The sequence below is a fragment of the Oenanthe melanoleuca genome, chromosome Z (genome assembly GCF_029582105.1).
Source record: "Oenanthe melanoleuca isolate GR-GAL-2019-014 chromosome Z, OMel1.0, whole genome shotgun sequence".
Classification (NCBI taxonomy): Eukaryota; Metazoa; Chordata; class Aves; order Passeriformes; family Muscicapidae; genus Oenanthe; species Oenanthe melanoleuca.
Window position 1 is genome coordinate 30,506,289 of NC_079362.1, and position 25,267 is coordinate 30,531,555.

General features: G+C 36.0%; 1 protein-coding gene across 1 annotated transcript in view; it reads right to left on the reverse strand.

Annotated features, from left to right (window-relative positions):
* The window catches only part of MCCC2 (methylcrotonyl-CoA carboxylase subunit 2), a 36,731-nt gene that overhangs the window by 9,889 nt on the left and 1,575 nt on the right, over window positions 1-25,267 (reverse strand). Inside the window, exons 2-14 of the mRNA XM_056514784.1 lie at window positions 23,422-23,488; window positions 20,077-20,161; window positions 19,738-19,839; window positions 19,026-19,153; window positions 16,652-16,764; window positions 11,897-12,010; window positions 6,185-6,249; window positions 5,170-5,269; window positions 4,154-4,249; window positions 2,863-2,935; window positions 2,582-2,658; window positions 488-554; window positions 78-234 (exon numbers count right to left, since the gene is read on the reverse strand). Coding sequence (XP_056370759.1) covers window positions 78-234; window positions 488-554; window positions 2,582-2,658; window positions 2,863-2,935; window positions 4,154-4,249; window positions 5,170-5,269; window positions 6,185-6,249; window positions 11,897-12,010; window positions 16,652-16,764; window positions 19,026-19,153; window positions 19,738-19,839; window positions 20,077-20,161; window positions 23,422-23,488 — 1,244 coding nt within the window. The remainder of the gene's footprint in view (window positions 1-77; window positions 235-487; window positions 555-2,581; window positions 2,659-2,862; window positions 2,936-4,153; window positions 4,250-5,169; window positions 5,270-6,184; window positions 6,250-11,896; window positions 12,011-16,651; window positions 16,765-19,025; window positions 19,154-19,737; window positions 19,840-20,076; window positions 20,162-23,421; window positions 23,489-25,267) is intronic.

Below are 25,267 nucleotides of genomic sequence, written 5' to 3' on the forward strand. Positions count from 1 at the left end.
TTTTCAGAATGGTACTTTCAAGGTTGTGCTCTCTTAAATTGCTTCTGTCTGCTGTCATAATTTGAAGCAACACTCACCTATATGCTCTTCCACACATCCCATAGTTTCCAGCTCCATAAGAGCCACCGATAATGACGGTTATTTTAGGTACATTGGCACAAGCTACAGCAGTTACCATCTTGGCACCATCTTTTGCTATCCCTCCAGCCTCATATTCTCTGCCAACCATGAAACCTAAAGAAATACAACATGAACAAAAGGCTCACCAGCTTTATATTATAATACTCTGCAATACGTCATACTATGTGTTTCACAGCACATGCAGAAAGAACTGAGAAGCAAATCATAAGGCAAGGCATTCACCACCTGCTGACAGGCTGATTTCCAAACAGGCTGGAGATGTAGGTATTACAAAGCATACAAGAGGCTAGAATACAGCCTCAACAATTTACAGCAAAGTGAAACCTCAAAACTTGATCTTACTCACCTGTAATATTCTGCAGAAACACAATGGGAATATTTCTCTGGCAACACAACTGGATAAAATGTGTACCCTATGGAGAGGAAAAAAAAGAAAAGAGTAAGACATTAAAAGTTAGACAAGTGAAGCTATCACTACCAGCATCTGAAGTCTGTGCTAAATCCTTCCACTGACGTCCGTCACAGTATTTCTATCAGGAAGTGCTATACTACTACTCCTTCACCCAAAGTTAATTGCAAAACATGCATTCACTGTGGCAGAAGTAAGAGATCTCCAAAAGTATGTGAAACCATAGATAAAACAGAAATAATATCCTTAAAAGGCATTACTACTATTATTGACAAGCTCAACTGCTGTGACTCAGCCAATATACAATTAAACCATGGACAGCACCAGTGTGGCATCTGACATTGAGTTGGTAAGACTCAGAGAAATTAAGACAGTCAGTCATAAAAACAGATCTCCCCATTTTCTATACAAGAGAAAAGTGATCTCTAAAACTGGGAAAGGCCCATATATATTATTTACTCATGGCCTGCCAATTGCTGTAACATTTTCTCCCACTCCTGAAGGCAGATGCCCTCTCCCTATTTACTAGAAAAAGACCAATTTCTTAGCAAAGTTACAAATAGTGGATTCCAAGCCTCCACTTGAACTAATCTAAATCTATGAAGTTCTATTTACACACTTGCTGGTAAACAAAACAAAACAAAGTTATGTAGCACAACTGAGAAAACATCTAACCTCTTCATTATATAAAACCTGCAAAGGTTATAGAAAGAAAAAAGAGAGAAAAATAATTAAATATAATCTTCTTCAGAGAAACATGTGAATAGCATAGTGATGATCACAGGAAAAAAACTGCAACAACTCATTACAAAAATGCAAGGGGAAAAAAAAGGAGTATTGCTGAGGTATGTTGATTATAGAACCAACATGATGGACATAGGTTTCTCTAGAAGTGAATTTCCTTTTACAGTACTGATATGTCAGTAAAAGTCATGAAATTAAGATGCCTTATATATTTTCATTGTTAGGAAAAAGATTTATAGCACTAAATTGTAAGAAAAATAATGAAAGCATTAGAAATACTGCAAGAGTTATTTTCTACCTGAAAATAACTGTTAAAACAAATGTCAGACAAAAAAAATGTAATTTACTGCAGTGCTCCAATTTGGAAGTATTCCTTCAGCACGTGAAACTCAATTTTGTGTATTATTTTATAACAGAAATAAATCCAATAAAATTACTTCCTTCCTCCACCTCCCTCATCAATGCTTCCTTTTTCTATAAATTCTCAACACTGATTTCCTCACTGTTTGCTCAAGAAGCCTTCTAGAACAAAACTAGCATATACCATTGCTATTAAAAAAAATCAACTGACAGTTGTTTCTTGAAAAAATAAAGAACTAAAGCAAGCAACACAGACCAAAGTAAACACTTTGCAATACCCAGATACTCTTCATCACCATCATTCCCTGAAGTCCAAACTGTAAAGCACCAGTAACTATAATAAAATCACAATATTCCTTCACACAGCCATTCACAAAACAGGTATTTTAGCTCAAGGATTTTGGGAGACTGCACAGATATTCAACCATTATTCTCATTATTAGGCCAGGAGATGCTGCAGCAAAGTATGAAAATTAAAACTCCGGTAAACCAACAAACTGGGCACTGGAATCCAAGTTTTAGATCTTCTAGTTATTACAAAAAACAATTATATTATTTTCCACAGTACTTCAGGGTTTAGCAGTTAGAAATGGCCAACAGAGTATTTGAGGCAATCGGGATGGACTTGTCTTGTAACAGATGTATGTTTCAGGATATACTACTTCAACTATGCTGCATTCACACAAATCCAAATGCTGTCTTGCTGTTGGTCTACCTTCTTCACATCAGAAAAATCTACCAAACACTGTCTCTAAAATATGGTCAATTTTTTTTACAGCTCATAAGCAGCTTATAGCTGTCTCACATTTACATGAAAAACATGGAGCCAATCCTCTCTCATTATTTAGAAAAGTTCCTCATCTCAAGAGCAAGCAGTCCACCAGAAGTTTTGTTTTTCAATGGCAAAGAAGCTAATTATCTATTTACCTTTTTTGCGGACTCTGAGAAAAGAACTCCATTGTTTCCAATAATTCCTACTGGGTAACCAAAAATTCTTGCAAATCCTAAAAGAGAGAGATTTAATTCATAAATTTCCAAATGTATTAATTTTTCCATTGTATATAAAGGTAATACTTTCTCCTGATAACAGAAATGGCTATTCTTCTGAAGATAAAATTAAAAATTAAAAATATCAGTGGCTGAGCCAGAATAAATCCAACTATAAAACCGGGGGGGACCATATACAGAATAATTATATTTCTACTTACCTGTAACTAAAGTATCCCCATACAAGGCTTTGAATTCATCAAATCTACTTCCATCTACAATCCTAGCGATGACCTTAGGAATAAATGGAAAAATAACATTAAATTCCTAATCCTTCAAGGTTTTAAGTTGTTTAGAAAGGAATGCCATGATAACATATAACTTAAAACCTTTCCATCTATAGAACATCATTCAGCCCACCACATAAAGACTTTGGATGGCTGGCAAAGCCCATTTAGTTTTTTAAGTGTGATTTATCTACATGTTTGTAAAAAATGGAATTTCAAGATTAAGAATGTTCTAAACAAATAGCTAAATGCAATTTACACAGGAACAACATCTTCTTAATGAGTTGAATTTCAAAGAAAAAACTCTGCTTATATTAAACGTTAATCAATAACCTCTCATTTGTAAAGAAAAACACATACACACTCATTAATCACTTTCTTAAAGATATGATTATTTTTAGGCTCACTTAAGTTTGTGACATACAAAAATAATGAAGACCTGATTTGAGATTTCTCTGTGATGCAAAGGAGCTGTTTTTTATAAATACAGATACACTGCTAGCAAGACATTTGCCAGAAGATATTTATTTCAACTTTAAAAGAACATAAATCTGAACTATTCCAACTTTTGACAGTGAAGTATGAACTCAATTAAATTGTTCATCTCTTTTCCCCCTTAATGCAAAGCAAATCTTAGTAATTTCTGCCACATATTTTAAGACTAGTAGATATTAAGACTCCTCTCAAAATACATACTTGGCTAGGAGTGAAAAAGGTTCTGAATGTGAGATTTGTGCAAAATATGAGAAAGCATGTTGGTTCAGATGAAGGATCCAAGGCAGATAATTACACTAGACCTGCAGCAGAGTACAATAGTCTTTGTATGCAGTTGGCAGCAAGCTCAATCCTTCGGTGTTTAAGTATTTATGATGCTTATACTCCATAAATACTTAAACAATTCATTTATCATAGGACTGACAGGAAAAGAAAGCCATCATATCCCTGGGCATCCTATAGAATGCTTTGCCAATTAGGAGTTTCCATTTCTGTCAGCTTTTTCATCTCTCATCCTTGCTCATCCTTCTTAAAAGTATAACCAAAAGCTATTATATTTTCAACAAGTCACTGCTATTGCAATGGATCTGTTGGACAAAAATATAAAGAAATAAGTACCCAAATCAGATATAAGTACCCAAATCAATTATGACAATATAAAGAGTGATTTCCTGCAAGAAATTGGGTGTATGTATGTGTGGGCATATGGATCTTGAATTAATACTCATACCTCTTTGACATCAAAATTTCTTTTTAGCTGGTCACCAACTATTCCATATATTTCATCAGCTGGAAATAAAGGCTCTTCTGACGGTTCTATAGTCACCTATAGCAATTTAACAAAACAATTTACACAACAATGAAGGGAACCATGTGCTCACATTATGACTTACAAACTCAAATAACAATTAGTTTGTCAACTTCTTTGAACGCAGACTTCTCTTACCCAATAACATCAAAATGCCAGTACTGGCTTCTTGTCTTGCATAAAGATCAAGTTTCCTAAACTGAAGGTTGATAACGGTTTCTCACTTACTGTCACCTTTTCCCTACTCCTGCATATATCTCCACATGTGCTCCATTCCTTTCATGTTATAAAAAAATTAGGCATGTCCTCCTTTTTTCTTACTTTCCCCTGTGCCTTCTAAGGCAGTCAGCATTCTGAAAAATGGGTGACGATTTTGTCATACAACTGAATACAACATCTTGTCTTCCTCGAGCTTCCATTCACCCTTTCTTATCTCCTACTAAAATAAATTAAGGCAATTCCACCCCCATATGCTATCCATCCCATTTACTACATGGAATTCTTAAACCAATACAATAGGATTTAGGCCTATCCCCTTGATTTTCAACTTCTTAATAATCCCAGAAAACATCTATTCAAAAACATGGTTTAGCAGGTATCTAATTTTAAATCCATGGAAATAATCGTGTGGGTTTAAAATTAAATCAAATATCTCGCAAAACAGGATTAATCTGAAATTGCAATTCTATGACTCTTCTATCACTCTTTTAGTTGCTTCACTCTTGCATTTAATCACAGTAGTTTTATTGGGAATAACTGGGATGGCAGAACTGAAGCATCAGAGAAATCTTTAAGGACAAGAACCTTCCATTTTCAAATGTGTGAAGTAATGGACAAAAATATGCATTCTATTCACTAAAACAAGTGTTATATCAATCAGGCAGAGAAAAGCTTTCCCAATTTCAACAATGAAGTGTTTTCAGACTCTATACACTTACATCTACTTTCTTCTGGAGATTCAAACTTCTTACAACTTTCCTTGCCAGATGAAGTGCATGATTGTCATCCAAAGCATAATGATCTGTTACACCAGATTTTCTGTTTATAAACAACAACAGCAAGATGAATACTTTGGGAAAAAAATATATCAGGCAATGAAAACAACAATTCAGCTGTGTTTTATTACGAAATTACTTTAAAACTCATGCCTGACTTTTTCTTCAAAATAGTATGTCCAAGTTATCAGACATGAAATAAAAATCTAAATGACAATATAAAATATAACAAGCGTTGTTCATTTGCAGCAAAAATTCACTTCAATTATAAAGAAAAACACATTTACAAAAAAATGGCATGAACTGCCCTTCAAAATAATCCTTTGTTCACTTCAAATTGAAGTTACAAATAAATATTTATTATACAGCAATACATAACTAAGTGTGAAGTAATACCAAATTTTGTTTATTATTAATTGCAGAATTTAAATGTGCACATATATTTGGGGTTTGATAAGAAGTATTTTTTATAAAAAACACAAGCTATTGATCTTGCTTGTAGTGAATTCTATGTGGCGGTAAGAAAGATACAACTTGCAAAATACATTATATTATTCTGTTAACAGTCAGTATTAAAGTCCTCCATATTATGCATGATGCTGCAGTACACTAGATATGTGAGTATTTTAAAGCAGTAAATGAAGGAAACAATGCTAACAAGACTAACACAAAATAATTGTGATATTCTAACAATAAAACAATCAGTCAGCATCAGATAACAAGTCAGAAATAACTTTCAAAAAGTAAACATAGCTTAAGAAAGATCAAAACCCAAATGAAATAAAATAAAATAAAATAAAATAAAATAAAATAAAATAAAATAAAATAAAATAAAATAAAATAAAATAAAATAAAATAAAATAAAATAAAATAAAATAAAATAAAATAAAGGCGAGGAAAGGGAAAGGGAAGTCTAAAATATGGAAAAAATTAACTCTGGGAAAATATTTCTTTAAACCTGCAATGAAGATCTGCCCCTCCAAGATCCTCTGCTGATACCTGTTCACCTGTTGCTGCTTTAACCTAAAACAAGGAAAGGAAAATGAGCTTCACAGTTGACATTTGTCTTGCACTAATATCTATACTATCTTAGACACAGTAATAACAGAAATCTATACAAAATGCGTCTTCATTGATCATATTTCCCTGTTTATTCTCCCTCAGAGCATCAAAATATGACAGCATAAAATCTTGTAAAAATTATTTTTTTTCTTCGACTTTGCATGCTTATTCTAGTGTTATTAAGTAGTTTTTATTTACAAATATATTCCCCACTGTTTGACTTACTGCTGTGTCCATCATTTGAGTGCCTACATTTATATGTCCTTCAGACTCATAAACATACTTTCTCACAAAAATTTTCTCAGCACTTAGTATGAAATTCCAGATATTTCTATGCATTACTTCAAGAGCTGAAATCTAGAATTTTTCAATTCTGCTTTCTCTACATAAACATAAACTTCTGTGAATTTTAACTTACTCATTTAAATATTAACCCTAGAACAACCATTGGAAGTTTTTATTTTCTTAACCTTCCAGTAAATATACAATCATTTAGTAATAATAATTTTCCTTAAAAGAGAGTATCAGTGGCATGTAACTGCTTGGATCAAGTATGTCTCCATAAAAGTACCTGGACTGCACAATCCAAAGCCTAGATCTTTGTAATCTTAGACCTGAAAGGATAATTTAAGAGTGAATGGTCTCCTTCTTAGAACAAAACAGTATAATTTACTACTGAGGTTAAAAAAAACCCAGAAGACTCCTTGAGGCATTTCACTACAGTAAGCTCTGAAAAGGATTCCTTGAAAGCTGAAGAAACCATTATTCATCACCCACAGAGAATACAGAAGTAGAAGACAAGGAAGGGAAAGGATAACTATCATTATTTCCAAAACAGATTTCAGTTCCAAGTTTCATGTCTAGAAACGTAGCACACTAATTATACATCTATCTATCTATCTATCTATCTATCTATCTATCTATCTATCTATCTATCTATCTATCTCTATTCCCATACACACATTTCCAAACTGTCAGGTTTGCACACTTAATTATAGATATTTCTTCAGCAGTGAATTTTTGCTTAGAAATTTGAATTGCCCATGGAATATGAAGGTATGGCATATTAATTAATAGAAAGTTTCTGTCAGAGACATAATTAACTTGATTCTTCATTAAATAGTGAGCATAAGAAAATTCTTTTAAGAGAAGTGAGGAAGATTTCTTAACTGGAAGGGTTATGCAGCACTGGAACAGGCTGTCCAGGGTAGTGGAAAAATCCCTGGAGGTATTTCAATGCCTACAGATGTGGCATTTAAGGGTTTAATGCACAGCTTAGTGGTGCATTTCGCAGTGTGAGGTTAATGGCCAGACACAATGTCCTTTAGGGTGTATTATAAGATAAGTTATCCTACCATTTGATTAAATTATTTTATTACATGATTCTATTAAATAATTACATACGTCTGTCATTATGCAATGAGTTACAACATACTATTAACTACTGCAGAACTTGGCACAAAGCTGAATAGTGCAATGATTCCATAAAATATTTTTAAAAAATGGCTTTTTTATTTTTCCTCAGAGGTGAAGTTTTCCTTCTCCAAATCAAATATTGGAGCTGTGGAGTCTGTCTGCCACCATGTGAGATGGCAAAGTTTAACTCCTGTGCTCAAAGCACAGTCAACCAGAGAAGGCTGCTAATAATCACATAATGACCATGAGTTCTGAATAGCTCAAAAATGGAGACTCCACAAACTGTCTGGACAACTTGGTTTCCAGCAAATGTTTTCTTATGCCTAAACAGAACTTCCTGTATTTCAGTTTGTGCTTGGTAGCCTCTTGACCCATCACAGGGTAGCAATAAGAAGCTTGGCTCTACTACCTTTACTCCCCCTTGCAAAGTATGGATAGATTTGCCACAAGACATGTTTTCACCAGATTGAAAATCCTCATCTCTCTCACATTCTCCTCATTTTACAGACTCTCCACTCCATCATCTTCATGGAATTTCACTGTCTCACTAGAGCTTATTCTGGAGCACCCAGAGCTGCACCCTGCAGCTCAAATATGTGTTACTCTGTCAGAAAAGGTGAGAACAAGTATTTTACCGCAGTGGAGCAGAGCATTCAACAAACTGCAGTTTTAAGTAACAGTAAAGATACTTAGAGTTAGTGGTTGAAGTTACCTTGAAGTTCATTAGTTCTAACAGACTGCAACTAGATATGTGCCTCAACAAGATATGTGGGCATTTTCTAAGAAACACCTGTTCAAGCTACTTCAGCTAGAAATTATTAAAAGAAATACACATAAACTATAGCTATAAAGTAAAGGCTATATATGAATATTTTTTGCACAACAGATGAGGCCAATATGTAGGAAAAGTTCCCGGTCCACACATGAATTTGAAAAACGTATTCCCTCTTTTTACCAGACTTCTTCTCACCTCTGAGGACAGAAAATAGCAAATTTTCCCTCAGGAAGGAAAACTCAGAAGTTTCTGGAATACAAGCCTATAGTCTACATGACATCCTGAACTACCAATCAGTACTGCCAAAAATGAGGATACAGACACTCCACTTAAGAAAATGCACAAGAATGGCCCTGAATATTATCATCACTGTGATACCCACTGTCTTCTACTGAGATCTGCCTGTTTATGAAGTCATTACTCCTCACCTTCCCAAAAGAAAAGGCCAAGAAAACTTCCATTTTAGAGGGTGGACTGTACCTACAATTCACTTTTTTTTTATCATACACATCTCAAGACTAATTATAAGTAACATCAGGGATTTTTCTTTTTTCACTTCCTTGGGATGTTTTGCTTTAGGCAGGTAAGCAATAAAATCCAATCCAATTTTCTTCATATGGGAGAGATGTTTTGGGGAACAGAGCTCACTCAATAATGGCTACAGCATGAAACAGGAGTTTCTATGAGACTCTGAAGTAGCTTTGACGCTTAGAAGAAGGCAAGTAGAATATTTTCAGTGAAAATATGAAAAGCTCTATGGAACAGAAAATCTGACAGGTGAAGATAATAAAGTTTGATCTATACGCACAAAGATAAGGATCATTACATCTGCAGGTTGCTAAGAAACAAATTAAACTGGAGGATAGTTGTGAAATCTTCCTCTGAAAATGGGGAAAGTTTTTAAAACTTTCTAACTTCATAACACCCTTGCAGTCACTGACTTGTCTCATCAAGTCCTCCCTTTGAGGCCTGACTCGGGTCATCCTTTTCCAGATGTCTATCCTGGCAAAAGTTTCAAGTGCTACATCTCAGTGGCACACACACATGATCTAAACTGCCTTGTGATGTTAAATGATTACCATTCCCAGAGAACAAGAAGGTGGTTCTCTTTTTTTCATCTTCCAAGCCAGCTTTCTGGGTTGTACTGTGTATTAGATGTCTTACTGAAAACCTTTTGAAAATGTATTTACTTGGACAGGTCAGGTGTTCCTGCAACCAGAGTAGTTATTCTTAGAGTAATGAACCTATTCACACTCTGATGTACAAAGTTCATGTCTTTCATCACACCAGTTTTCTTATCTCAAAGGAAAGATGCACAAATCACATGTTACTCACTCAACTAATATTATTCTCAAATAATCTCATTGATGTTTATGCCACTTTTCAACAAGAAACTCCAAATATCTAAATTACAGCAATAAACTTATAGAGAATGACTTTGTTTTAAGGAAGATTTTTCTATGTTTACCTATAAACAAGTGGAAAAACACTAATACAAGATAATAAGGAATGGAAACCTAGGTAGGGCATTTGAAACAATTACTGTCAACAAAATTCTAACAACAAAATCCAAATAAGCAGTAAATAGGTTACTTTTGCATTACATAGTTGCTATTCATAACTTCATCTGCTTTTCTTGATTACTTTGTTCTTCTTATCAACTTGGAAAGCCTCCACAAAATAAATTAACTCAAACTAAATACCTTGTTTTATTAAAGTAGACAACAAAGTATCCTTGTACTTTTGAATGTGTGTACCATGGCCCTGCTTTCCACATGCCAGTTAAATTGTGAATTTATTTAAGATATATAAATGTAAGATTTTTTCTTCTTTCCTTTTCCTTTTCCTTTTCCTTTTCCTTTTCCTTTTCCTTTTCCTTTTCCTTTTCCTTTTCCTTTTCCTTTTCCTTTTCCTTTTCCTTTTCCTTTTCCACTGCACAAGAATTTAAAAACCATCTATACACTGAACTTTGAAAGAGGTATAAAATGCCAAATCTACTTTCATTGACAATATGACGCAATGGGGAAAAATTCACTCTAAAGGAAAAGAATGCAATACAAAAATATGCTGTGGAAATGAGAGCAAAGCTATACAAGTAAACACATCACATCAAAGGATGAGTCCTTCCTACTTTTAATGAGAGTATCACAATTATGCCTTAGGAACTAGTCAACAAATAAATCTGTCAGTGACTGCTTCCCCACCATTTTATGTGATGTGCCGCAATTTCCCAGTATTTTAAGTGTTGAAGAAAGTGACTTCCAAGAGACTTTGCCTCCTCTGTTACTAGAGGAATCAATGGAGCAGTATTTTCATTAACAATGCTGTTACAAAGCAATTTCTCCATTTTGGCATGTTAAACTTGGAAGGACTCTTGAGAGACACTTGATTTACATTTGGCTTTGTCACAGGAAGCACACCCTAAAGTTCCCAAAAGACTGTAACAGAAACAGAGCCATCATGCTGCCTCAGACCAGTTTATACACTAAATTTGACAAATATTTGACTATTTCAAAAAAGCAAGTTTATTTAGCCATGTTCCATTGAGACTTGAATAGCTGAGATAAATGATACTCTGTTAGTTCTAGCACTAATATTTATTCCTAAAATTAATTTCTTCTCATAAAGCTTATGTTAAGTAGAATAATCTTTGCCAGCAAAAGACTGACATTATTGTATTATTATACATATTGGTAAAGAACTGAGCCTACACTAGGACATACAATTATTTCTAATATGATAAACCACACTGAAGCATTGTTTTGTTGTGCCAAACTATTATACTGCAATACTTCACAATCAAAAATTCCACTATGAGTTCCACAATAAAGCAAGGTTTAATTCACAGGAATTCTTCAGGTCAGTTTTCTTAGGAACAATTTCCTTATTAAGAAGGAAGAAAAGAAGGGAGGCAGGAAGGGAGGTAGGAAAGGAGGCAGGAAGGAAAGAAACTGGGAACTAGGACAAAGTCCATTGTAAGTGTGCCTCACTGTCAGTAAACTGACGTAAAAATACAGATCAGTCCTGCTTTAGAAGTTCTTTTATCTTTGATCTTGACTTTGAGATAAAATACACATGGCTGTGATTTCTTCAAATTTTGTGTTCAACCTAGAGCGCCCATAACTGAATACAGAAACAATTTTTATCAATTAAAATGTGCACAGTAATCTACAAGCAGTACTAGAAAAACACCATGACACAATCTGATTTATCTATATACACCTCTAATGAACAGAAGAGATTTGATTTAGTATAGAAACATACAGATATACTTAAAAATACAAACTCATCTACAGAATATCTAGAAATATCTCACCAAGAAATGTCTCAACTGCTTAAGGTGTACAATTATTGCAGCATGATTTGGGGTGAGGGGGAGGAGAGGGGCCATGTCGCTAGAAACTTCTGTATCCTTACCAGTGGTGGCCCTCCCAGGAATATTGTTCCCTGTTTGCCAACAATAATACTTTCATCAGCCATTGCAGGTACGTATGCTCCTCCTGCTGTACAGGATCCCATGACTACTGCTATCTGTCAGGAAAACAAATAACACAAGTTAATGAACAATCCAACCCTTAAAAATAGCAAAGGCACAAGATATTAAGTATTTTAATGGGCTTCAGTTACTGTTTATCGGCATAATTGCACCAGTGTTAACATCTTCTGAAGGAAACTTCTCCCATCTCCTAGTATGCTACTTCAGGTCTTCAATGGATCAACTAATTAATTTTGTCCTTTCAAGACGTGTTGAACATCTTGTTACAGACTTCAATAGGAATAATCTCTGCTTCATCCTTTTGCCTAATTTTGAGATGAACACCTACCCTGCGAACATTTTCTACCAGTAATATCTTGGTGACACTTTTACAAAACTGACTTGACCTCAGATATGATGACTACTGTAATTGTAACTGTAGACAATCAAGGAAGTGAAGTTTCTCAATTTCTCCTTCACAGGAGCACCTTCAAAGACCCTTTCAAGACACTTGTAGAGCAGAAGAAAAGGAATACTCACATGAAAAACGCAAACACTTTCTTTCACAACCACACATATACATACACATAACTGCCAAAAAAACCCCCAGAAAACAATAATATTTTATGTTAAGTTTGTTTCAAGGTATTTCTAAGGTGACATCAATTACAATCTGTTACATGATAATTTAGAAAACAGCACATAGCAAAATAGAACTTCCAAATCACATTATGCATATCTAAAGCAGGATTACATGAACTATGCTAATCTGCTATCATCAAATCAAAGAGCCTTTTCAGCAAATGGTTTTCAGGATCTTAAACCATATTCAGAGTCACACGATTAATCTGTAATATTTCTCTTGTGTATTTAATAAATAACTCCGGGCAAATTAAAAAATAACATAAGCCTCTAGAACAGGAAGAAATTTGGTGTGAATATGTTTATTTGTTTTTGCCCTCCAGGATTTGTGGTTTTTTTCCTATTCTTAATTTCACCATACTCACACTGAAAAAATGTGCCTGCATTTAAATTTTAACACAGGTGTTAATTTTTTCCAACATAAAAACTGGAATATGTACCTACTGGAAAAAATAAAACCTACTTATCAAATTCCCAAATAATGTCCAACCTCCTGACTTTATTTTCTAAATTGCTGCAAAGAAATTTTTAATGTGTTCAATAAAAGTCAACAGTCCTGAGTGCACATACACTGTTTCACATCCACTGATCCATCCCTCATTGTATCCATGCAGCATATGAGTGCGAGAGCTCAGGAAGAAGCTAATGAGGAGCTAATCACAGCTTTCTGATTCACACCCATATAGACAACAATGTAATTTAAGCTGTAGTGGGTGAATAATAAATTAGTCACAGGTAAAATTAGAGGGCGAAATTAAAAGCACTATCAGCAAGTAGAAAATAAAAAAAGGGGGAAAAAGCAAGCACTTTCAGGGCCAAATTGGGAAGAACTAATGATCAGATGAAGAGACCTTCAAGCAGGCCACGGCATAAAACATCAGGCAGCAAACTAACAATAACCAGACTCACATCTTAGAAGAATTTACCAGAGTGGAGACCAGAGTGCATAATTTCCTAATCCCATTTTCTAAAGAAACATATTCTCAGACAGGGAAGATGGTTCTAGCTACCACAATCTGTTAGCACATGACCAAAAATAGATTTACAAATGTTAACAGTGCCTCTTTGAAATAAAACAAAGCATAGATACATCTCCCAGACAAAATGCACACTTATTACACCCTTTAAATAAAGGAAGTACTTCAGTAAAACACTTTTCCCAGTCTCCCATAAATATTTAAAGAAAGATAAACATTCATCAGTGTCATTCTTGAGAAATTTCACTTTATCAGAGACATAACAAACAGAAAAGTGTTTTATTAAAAGACAAATCTTTCTTATATTTAGTTTTTATTGTATGTGAATACAATTACTCCTAATACAACACCATATGGTAATTGAAAGAAAAACAGATTCAACCTTTTAATGCAACTTTAGAAGTATGTAAAATACATTTCAAGATATGCTGGAAAAAAGAGCATGACCGTAGGGTCAAGCATTTCTGGAAAGGTCCTGCACAACATCAGTAATTTCAGCCTTGCAAGCTAGGTATAGATATCTCTCTATCTTTGACATAACATCTAAAAATCATTACTCCCATAGCAGATGATGATTGAAGCCTCTAGCAAAAATAAGGTTTCCCAAAATTTCTCCAAAAATATAATTCAGCAAAATATTGCTCCTTTGACACTTGCTGTGCCACAAAAACACTAGGACCAATCTAGATCTATCAGGGAGTCCTACACAATGACCAGCTTACAAACTGTCTTTCTCTCCTACATATTTTCGTTCTAACTAAACACAGCTTTTCTCTGGAGACCTACCTAATCACTACCATTGGTTCAAGTCTACTGTTGGAAAGAACCGCAGAAGGTAAATTATGTCATACTTCCTAAAGAGATTTAGTGCACTGTTGGAATCTTCAGTCTTGCATTTCTATAGAGGCAATGGATGTCATGATTCTTTGGAAGAGTAAAAGATGGTTGAAGGTCTGAACTCTTCCAAAATGTGCCAAAAAGATATCAAGGTAACAGAGGCAGTTAACTCAAAAATCCTGCAAAGCCAGTATTTGTCATGTAAGGAGTCACACTGAATACTGTATCCTTGACTAGTGCATCTGCTTCACCCTCTAAGTATTGGCTTCTACTCCCCACTTCCCCCAGGAAAAAAACCCTACCCAAGGCCCCAGTGGAGTCTCTTGTGTGAGCAGTTGGAATCGTGTCCCCCTGAGCCCCAGCGCAGGAGAATCCGGTGAGGATGGTCTCTCAATGGTTTTATTCTTCTATAAAAGAACACTGGGTAGTGGTATTATAGTGGGATTTGTGACACAGCACTGCCATGGGCTCTGGTTGTGTGACAGCCCAGCCTCAGACAACACAGAGTGAAATAACTGCTATGACACATAACTTGGGAGAACCTCAGGGCACACTGCAAGCACTCACAAATTAAACTGTATCCCAGCCATTTGCCAAGACAATGACCAGGTTTTTCAGGGCTTCAAAGTGTGGTAGAGAAATTCTTGCTCTTGAAAACAAATATTGTCATCACAAGTTCCACTGTATGTATGACCTGTTTCTCACTCAGAATAGATTTTGCTGTTCTCATTGTACAGGAAACAGAGGTTGAATAATTTTTAATGTTGTGAATTCCTCGGCTCTTACTGTAATTAGCCATAGATTAATCTGTCAGGATTGTATATATCACAGGCCTAAAAGAGAACCTGGATAAATGATCATAACTTTTTTTTGTTCTGTCCACTTGCAGATGCCCATAAAGAATGCGGGTTTCAAACAATGTCTTTATTTCTTCTAGTAATTTATTGTTTTGTTGGAAGACAGTATGTACTTTCCCCTGATAAACAGAAAGGGTTCTGCAGGATCCAGTGAATTTTGCTGTGCCTCGGTGCTAAATGAGGAAGCTGTCTGTTCTCCCTTGGGACGAAAGAAAAAAAAGATTAGTTCTGAGAACTGGTGCTCAGAACTGGTGGTTCTAACAAATTCCACAAAATTTGTCTTTTTTTGACTTGTTTTAAGGACTGTTGGTGCAGTCTGTGTCTCCTTCATGTTAAAAAAGATACAGAAAGATCAGGAAAAGAAGATGAACTAGGACCATCAAAGGTGTGGAACACTGCAGGAAGAACAGCTAAGTAAGCCTGAATTGTTTGGTCTGCAAATGGGAGTATAAGGCAGGTATAGGAGAGGGCTACAGAACCATTCAAAGAGGTAGAAGGTGACTGAGTAGACAGCAACTCTGTAGGAATTACCCAGTCGTTTGCTCTTCTGTAGTGTTTCTTTATTTGCAGGAGGTCATCTTCAAAGACCATGGATTTTTCCACCCTCCCTGGCAGCTTCTCCCATGTCCCTGCTAGCAATTCCCTTCAAGTATTTATTCTGTTACCTTTCTCAACTCCACTGGGACCGTACATTCTGCCCATCACTGTCACTGCAGCCATAGCTGCCCATCACCAATCTTCAAATATTTTGCATTCTTCATGAGTAATAGATTCAGCAAAACATGTGGTTTTGGTTCCCTAGCACACCACCTGCATCAAAAAACTGACCCCTATGCATTTCTGAGTGAACCATGACACAAAACCACTTCTAAATCCAGGAACTGTGACTAACAGTAATTCTGTGCATCATTAACACATTAGAAAATAACCTTATTACTAGGGCTGCTTCAGCATAAAGAACATCAGGGTATAAAATGGATTTATAAATATACACATACCCTTGCTAGTGGAAAATGTGTCTCATTTACTAGCCATCCTCAAGGGGGTCCTCACCTTTGCAGAGCTTATCCAGAACTGTTCCAAGACATTTTCTTGTGCTTTCTTTAATGGCTCTAAATACCATGTTCCCAAGTCCAAGTTCTCTCCTACTCCGACAGGAGCAGGTCAAATCATTAACACTAAGAAAGTAGACAGCTACTTCAAAACTATAATGAATTCTTATGGACAATTACTGTGTTTACAGAGCTTCCAAGCCCCAGAGTGGGCCATCAGGTTAGCACAACACAATGCCATCAGAAACAAAACATGGGCACAAGCCTTGAAAACAGGCAATGGCAGCAAGCATAGAAACCATTTAGTACATTTAATTCTTAGATAAAATTACCTGTGGAATTCCTTGTGAGGACATGACTGCTTGATTATAGAAGATACGGCCAAAATGATCTCGATCTGGAAATACTTCCGCTTGCCGTGGTAAATTTGCTCCTCCTGAGTCAACTGGAATGAAACAAATTATATTAACAAGTTTTGAACAGTGTTACATACTTGCTGGTAAAGTATCTGCATATTACCTAAAATATACAGCAATTACTATCACTAATACTGTATATATTTCCATGAAAGTAGGTATAATAAGACATTCTTTCTGGAAAAATAAAGAAGAAAAACAGTAAACACACCCCTCTCCAAAATAACATCCATCCCAATGATTTTCATGGAAAATAAACTCTGACATGCTTAGAGATGCAAACATACCTCCCTAAACAAACTTTTAAACTCATCTTACTGCAAAATATTTAAACTAAGAACACTTTTAATGTACAATTTTAACTCAACTACTCTATTGCAATTCTGTCACAAGCTCCAGAAAAAGGCAGAGCTAATCACCAGAGTTCAAAAGGTGCTGCCTCTGTTCTTTCACAGCTTGATTAAACTTCACATTAAATGCTTTCACAAAAAGCATTAAACTATCTTTAGGATGATTCATTTATTATGTGCCCTTGCCTCAGGATACACCCTCCTGCTTATGGGTCTCCAACAGCAGCCACCTCTCTGCTCCCAATTAATGAAAATACAACCTATCATGGGAAGTATCCAAAGGACAGAAGACCATGAGGAAATGCACAAGGAAGTTCTCTGAGAACTCTGGCTCCTGGTAATTAATTTTTACCATCAACCACCAGTCTGTACGTACAATCTCATCTTACATGACTGCAGTCAAAACAAAATGTCTACACCAATGACTGACTCAGTGACAAATGGCACCAGGTGTCCACATAAGAATTAGCACCTAGGCAGTTGTTATCACTGGTGGAAAAGGCAGTTCAAACAACATGAAAATTACATGGTCAGCACAGTGCTGACTGGCTACTAAGCACTCCCTCTTATCACACAGCACAAATCAACTGGAACAAGGCCAGGTACAGAAACTGCAAGGGTAAAGTAACTCACTAGGTATGAATGACACTGTACATTCAAGGATTACCCGTCTCACTTCTTTCAAAGGCATAGTTGTGTCCCACAGTTCCTCATTCCATAGGATCTTAAAACAGTAGAATTACCCACTGATAATTCAGACCAAAAAAATTGTTAACAATTGTTTTGCAAACAGCAAAGCCAAGTTTCTTCAGCTTTTTAACAACTAAGACAAAATTTAGCCCTCCCTTTCTCTCCAGGACTCTTTCTATAGCAATCCCACAAAATCTACACCCACATTGTCCCTGTATAGGCCTCACCAACAGTTTCAAGTTCAGACTTCTCCTAATCATTCTATTGGTCTTATTTACATGTTTGACTTAGCAGCAGGGCAAGAAACTTCAAACACTTGTGCTGGATGGGATTTGTATTGATGCTGACTATTTAACCAATACAAGAATCCAGACTGGCAAACATCTGATGTTTAAGTTGCTAAATTAAGCTGAACACAAAAAGAATAACCTTTTCTGTTTTTCAAAATGGAGTAGAAAGTCTCTTTTCTGATGCTGACATACACAACACAACATCCACAGGAATATACACTTTCTTATAACTCTCTGTCAAAGCTGACTGAAACTGGCTAATAGATTCAAAAGTCATTAGACGGGGAATTCAGGCTGAAAGGAAGGCACTGCCAGAAACCTCTTGAATTTGTATAAAACCAGGCTAAGGAAACACTACTGATAATGTATTACAGATATCTGTCACTGTTCTTCATGTTTTATAATAAAAGCTTATGTAAGTAAAACTTACATGAAGGTTTGGCTAAATACTGATCTAATAGACTAAACTCAAAATGTAAAATAAAATACAATTACATTTCTGTTTCAAAAAAATTAATCCCAAATCCTAAAAATCTATTGATTCAAATTATTTTTGACAATTTTGTCACTCTTATTATTTTTATTGCCTTGGTATGTTTTCTCATACAGATACATCCTCCACCAGAATGTACTACTTTTTTTTTTTTTTTTAAACTGTGATGTGAATTGACTGGATGAGTCTACAGGAAATATTGCTTATCCATGACAGAAAGAAGTGATACAGTGTTAACAGCTGTATCTGTACTTTATGAACCCAGCCCTATAGCAGTGCAGTGGATAGTGCTGAGAACCTGTACACACTTTCCAGCTAAGATGTGCCACCACTCTGTAGAAATAATATCGTATCAATGAAAATATATTTGAATAGGTGTGCTTAAATACATTCCTGGTTAGTCAGATCTGCAGACACATCAGCTGCCCTTAACACAGGACCTTGGCTATTCCTGCAATGGGACTTACCCAAATAAAGGCAAGGGAGATGATTTTGCATTGCAATTTCTTGAGCACGTAAATGTTTCTTAACAGTGATGGGATAATAGGTACCACCTTTGACAGTTGCATCATTAGCAACAATCAAGCATTCCGTCCTAAAAATAAAAATAGTTTATGAGAGAGAAAAGTATTTCTAACGAGCAAGTATGCATGTCAGTTAAGAACAGCAACATGCCAAGGATTCTTGAAGCCCTGATGCTCTAAGAGATCTCTTCTCACTTGCATTCCCTCAAGGGCACATTGTAACAGCAGTCTCAGCACTATAATGTCCTTTTTTAGGGAATAAAATAATGCTGCATAGCACCATAAATTAATTTCAGTAACAGTCTTGGAGGTACTTTGAATAAGCAAAACAAATTTTTAGAAAATACTATCTTATTTTTAGAAATTGGTTTCCAGATGCACTAACTTCCTTCCTTCACTGGACACCTGAAACTCCATGTTTTGTTTAGTTAGTGGGATACACTAACTAAAAAAACCCCAAAATACCAAAAAAAAACCCCAAAACTTCACCTTCTTTTGGCTATGACCAAACAAATTGAGATATCAGCTTTGCTGATTTTTTGAGTCTCAGAAACAGAACACCAAAAACACTAACAGCCTAATTCTGGAAACTGAATAAAATTATACCTTCTTCTTTTTCATATCATAAGTAATGCAGATGACTGGAATCTCTCACCCAGATACTCGTCCAATGCCTGTGATAATGCCTCCTGCAGGTACCTCTTCATTACCATACAACTGGTAACCAGCAAACTGAGAGAACTCCAAAAATGGGGATCTGAATAATGAAAATTAAACAAAACTAAAAAATTACAATCTGCCATTGAACTTCACTTAAAAGGTTAAATTAAAATTTTTTTTAAAGTAATCAGTATTTCAAAGTACGCTTCTGTAAAATTTCAGTCATATTTATTTGCCAGTGTTTATGGAAGCTAGAAAAGAGGAAAGAAGCCTGTTGTACTATCTACCTGCAAAAGAAAACCTGAAACGTTAAAAAGAAAAAGGAAGTACCTACCCAGGATCAATAAGCTTGTCAATTCTCTCTCTGGGTAACAGCTTTCCTCTTGATGTATGAAGCTTACGAGCTTTTTCTCCACCTCCTGTGATACAACAGTAAATTGTCACACTTTCTATGGACGTGGATAAGATAAATCATCAGTTATATTAAAACTTCAAATGGAAATGCTGGCGAGTTCCCAGTTTTTGAAGTATGAGCCTTAATAATAAATATAATAAATAATAGTTTCCACTTCAAACAGATTTAAGGTATTGATAAAAAGGCTTGTTTTTTAGAACCTATTTTATTTCCCCCCTCATTTTTTACAGTTAGTCTTGAAGTAAAGATTTTAAGAAACATAATTGTCTGAAACTTCCCCCACTGCTTGGCAATAAACACAACAGCAGACAACACAAATATATAGAAAGCACAGCAGCAGAACTACAGGAAATACTAATCTCTATTCAGAGATTCAGAATAGCTATGCTGAACGCAATCTTGAATGACCAGCACCATCTGGATTAATTTCCTTAGACCATGCCATAACTGTAAGCAGAACTCAGACATACAGCATTTAATATCAAGTTTATATTCGTTCCATCTCAACCCTTCACTAGAGGTCATCCTAAATCATATCTTTTGCTCTCTAGAGCTTTGTGTCATTCAATACTTCAAGATTTGTTGACACATCTCAGCCTCTTTATAATAACAGCTTATACAAACACTGTTTCTCTATGTAGACAGATCACTGATCCACCTCATCACTCTAAAATTGTCTCTCTGTCCAAAATAAAGAAGGTGCTGTTTTGCTAACATTTCTCCTGAGACTCCAGGATTTCTCTGTCGGCTAGGCATCACTGAAACAGAGCTTCTAAGCCTACCTTTGAAGTCCTTTGTCCCACTTCCTTCCTTGATCACTACACACATAATTTCCTACTTGTTAAGCATGCCAGAAAGCCCACATTTTACTTTCACTTCAGCCAGTTCATTAGGTCTATACATCCAGCTTAAGACTAAATCCTGTAAATTCTTTCTGAACAAGTTTCTTAAGAAACAACCTCTTATATCTACCCACGGGGATACTACTCTCATCCATGTTCTCAACATCTCACATCAAAACTGCATTATCTCTGACCTCTGAAGTCTTTCATTTACACTGTGTGATGCTGCAAAAATAATTTCCATCCTGACACTTCTGTCATCTCTGTGCACCCCTCCTCTTCATACAATAATCACAAGTGTTTGCTTCCCAGGCTCTGTAGCCATTCTACTGCAACACCAAGACAATCTACCCTGCACTAACCTCCCTTCTGAGAAGCAGTGTCCTTAACAATGAAACAAATGTGGAGGCATTTAATTTGAAATCTCTTCTTAATTTCTCCTTTACAACAATGCCTACACCACTGTGACTGCTGATGTGTTATGATCAGTCATGGAGATTAAAGGTATCTCATCTTCTTCTTGTGCTTCCTGTCAGAAAACTACTTGTTGTAAAGAGGCAGGGACCACTTCCTGTTGCACAGCTGGGGATTACTCAGTAGAGTGTGATATGAAAAATCCTACACACTGAATAACAGCTAACGAATGAAGCATTCATTACAAAGACCTCAAGCAAGAACTCATCCTCTGACAGACAGCTTTTACAGTGAAATCTAAAGATGCTACACATATCCTTCAGAAATATTCAACATAGGTGCCTAATATTTCTTATATACTTAAATGATACTTAAAGCAATTTCAATCAATGTCCCTCAAAATTGTATTAACATCCTTGTAGAGGTTGCTCAGATGAAGGGAAGACAAGCACCATGGTCTTGTCCTTTCACTGTCTAACAGGCAAGAACAGCCAAACGAGCAGCAAGGAAGAAGGCCATAATCATTAGTTCATGAGACATACATCATTAGTTCATGAATTGCTAAACAGTCTCTACACCCACAAAAGACAGAGGCAGTTCATGAGTTTTAGCATCTCCTCAGGAAACTCTGGACCCTTGTTTCACAGCAAGAAAGAAAAAGCACTGAGTACAGAATCTTAACTGTACTCCTTTCCAAAGCTGTAAAAGAAAATGCATTATATGAGAAACAGTATATAAAATGACAAAACCAGTATCATCATAGTCACAAAAAGGGCAGAATTAAAGCTACGTGCTCAGCCTCTAGTAGCTTAATTAAGCATTTATTAAATGTTTTCATTTCATTGTCTCCATTAATTACAGTCAACTGCAATTCATTCAATAGCCTTACAAGTCAAAAAATGAAACACAGATTTCAATATTTTAAACTACTACAGACCTCCTTCCTCTCTGCCAGCACAATTACAGTTAGGAACTTGGAAAAGAACAACCAATAAAAGGAGGACAAAGGAGAATCCCCATCCTTTATTGGATAAATGGGGAAATACACTGGCCGAGGATGAGGAAAAGGCAGAAGTACTTAATACATTCCTTGATTCAGTCCTTAACTGGATACCTGCCCACTGAGTTGGAAGATGGGGACAGGGAGCAAAGTGAAGCCCTCTTAATCCAAGGGGAACTGGCTAGTGATCTGCTACACTATTCATACACAGACAAGTTTCTGGGGGCAGATGGACCCACCCAAGGGTAATGAGGAAGAGCTCACAGAGGCACTTTCCACCATTTCCCAGCAGGCCTGACTAAACAGAGAGGTCTCAGTGACCAGAAGTTAGTCAGTGTGACACCCATCTACAGGAAGGACTGGAGATACCATCCAGGGAATTACAGGCCTGCCAGTCTGACAGTGGTGCCAGGGAAGGACATGGAGCAGATCATGCTGAATGCCATTATGCATCACATACAGGACAACCAGGGGATCAGGCCCAGCCAGCAAAGGTTTAGGAAAGGCAGATCCTGTTGACCAACCTGATCTCCTTCTATAACAGGATGACCCACTTAGTGGAAGGGAGAAAGGCTGTGGATGTTGTCTCCTTGCACTTTGGCAAGGCCTTTGACACTGTCTCCCACAGCATTCTCTGGAGAAACTTGCTGTTCATGGCTTGTATTGGGGCACTCTTGGCTGGGTAAAAGGCCCTGTCTGGACAGCTGGGCCCAGAGAGAGGAGGCAGCTGAGTTACATCCAGGTCACGAGTGGTCACTAGTGGGTTCCCCAGGGCTTGGTTTTGGGTCCAGTCCTTTTTAATAAGTTCAAAAACAATTAGGACAGAGGATTGAGTGCACCCTCAGTAAGTTCCCACACAACACCAGGCTGGGACTGCTGCTGTGCTGGAGGGCAGGAAGGCTCTGCAGAGGGATCTGGACAGGCTGGATCAATGGGCCAAGGACAACTCTTTGACGTACAAGGCCAAGTGCCAGGTTATTATTTTTAAGTCTAGACCATCATACTTACCTAACCTGATTTTTTCTGCTTGTTCCTGTAGTTCAGTTACCAGTGCTTTCATTCGTTCATAGTTCTCCTAAGTGGGGAACAAAACAGAACTTTAAATTCAACCAAGGGCGACTATATTAATTTCTAATAACCAAACATAAGAAGCACAAGACTAATTTCTTTTCCAAATCTAATTTTACCTTACTAAATACTGTCTCTGTTATGTCTTTACTACCTATGTACTGGCTTTTCTCAAGCATCCCAAAGCATTTAATGAAAATGCTTTACAAAAAGTCTTATTGTTTTGCGATAGTAACAGACTAGTTCTGAATTTAATAAACTAAAAGAGAACTAGTCATACAGAGCTGAAATGCTGATTCTTACATTCTGTTAATTTTTGGCATAGGTTTGTCCACATTTTAAATCTAATTTTGTAAAAATGCAGATTTAAATTAAGTGCTCTTATGACTTTACCAAAGGATGAATGACCTAGGTCAAACAGATTTTGGTAAACACTTTTTAGATTCTAGTTGTTACGGTTGAACAAAAAGATAAAACAAAAGTTGGTTAGGTTTTGTCTTGGTTTGGTTGTTTTGGTTTTTTTTTGTTTTTTGGTTTTTTTTTTAAGTTGGTGTTCTTCTGATTATACCTTCAGAAAAACAAAGACTCATATTCTGAATATGAGTGAATCAGTACTGAGCTCACCATTTCTATCAGAATTATCCAGAACATCATGTGCACATTACAGCAGTTTTTTTACGGTTTCTTAATTTAAAGGTATTAGTCAAGCTTAATTTGTTGGGGATTTTTTGCAGACACATTAAGAACTTTACTACCTTTTTGAAAAGTACAACTGCAATAAAAGAACACGCTGCACAAAAAGGTCTTATTGCCTTGTCTAACTCTCATTCACATGATGCTTGAGTCTACTTTGACAGAAAAAAAACCTGGTAACTCTACACTCATATATACTTGAACACTGAGACTTAAGGTTTCCCTTAAGAAGAAGCTGCAAATGTTGCAGTTGAGTTTGTTCACTTAGGCACTGAAAGGCAAAGAAGTAAAGCAGAAATAAAATAACATGTACAAATTCAGCTCATATTTGAAGTGCTTTGGCTGTACAGTGACTTTCAAAAGAACATATTTTGCTGCCTTTGTAATTGCTAGAAATTTATTAAAAATACTCTCTCGAAAGGTAAAAACGTATCTTGTAATTCCATACTTTGAGAAGTCTGCAGTTGTCACAACACCCAGTATTACTCTGCAACAGCATTCAGCTTGTCCGGCTGGGTCGTTTTGCACCTTTACAAATTAAAAATTTCCCCTGTTTCTCCTTGTTCAGTCAGACTGTTTTCTCTAAACATAATCACCGTTTGCACACAATACTGTGCTTAAAAACTCCCCTTTGACATAGGAAAAAAAGAAAAAAGCAGCTAAAAGGGCAGCGGATATTACCAGAGGAACAGTAATCACAGACTTTTAAATTAGATTTTGACTGTCTGTAGCTAGTTAAGCTACTCTACATGAAAAAAAGGTGAAAGGTCTTTTTAGATAAACTATAAAAAACAGTGCACAAAAACATCTGAGTTGCTTAAATTCCCTTGAGTTCTATCATGATCTTTCATGCCTTAAACCAGAAAAAAACACTGTTATACGTTATTAAAGATAAATAAGGATGTTTTAAAATAATTCTGAATACACACAGAAAAGACTATTCTCAGAAATAAATGTGCCAGTTCTACCATGTATTTGGGGGCTCTTCATTATTGTCATTAAATAATGAAAAAAATGTCACTGAACTGGCAGCAAGTTCCTTCTAGAAACTGGTTCTTGCACCAGCAAGTTGTGCAAAATTCTGCTGTTAATT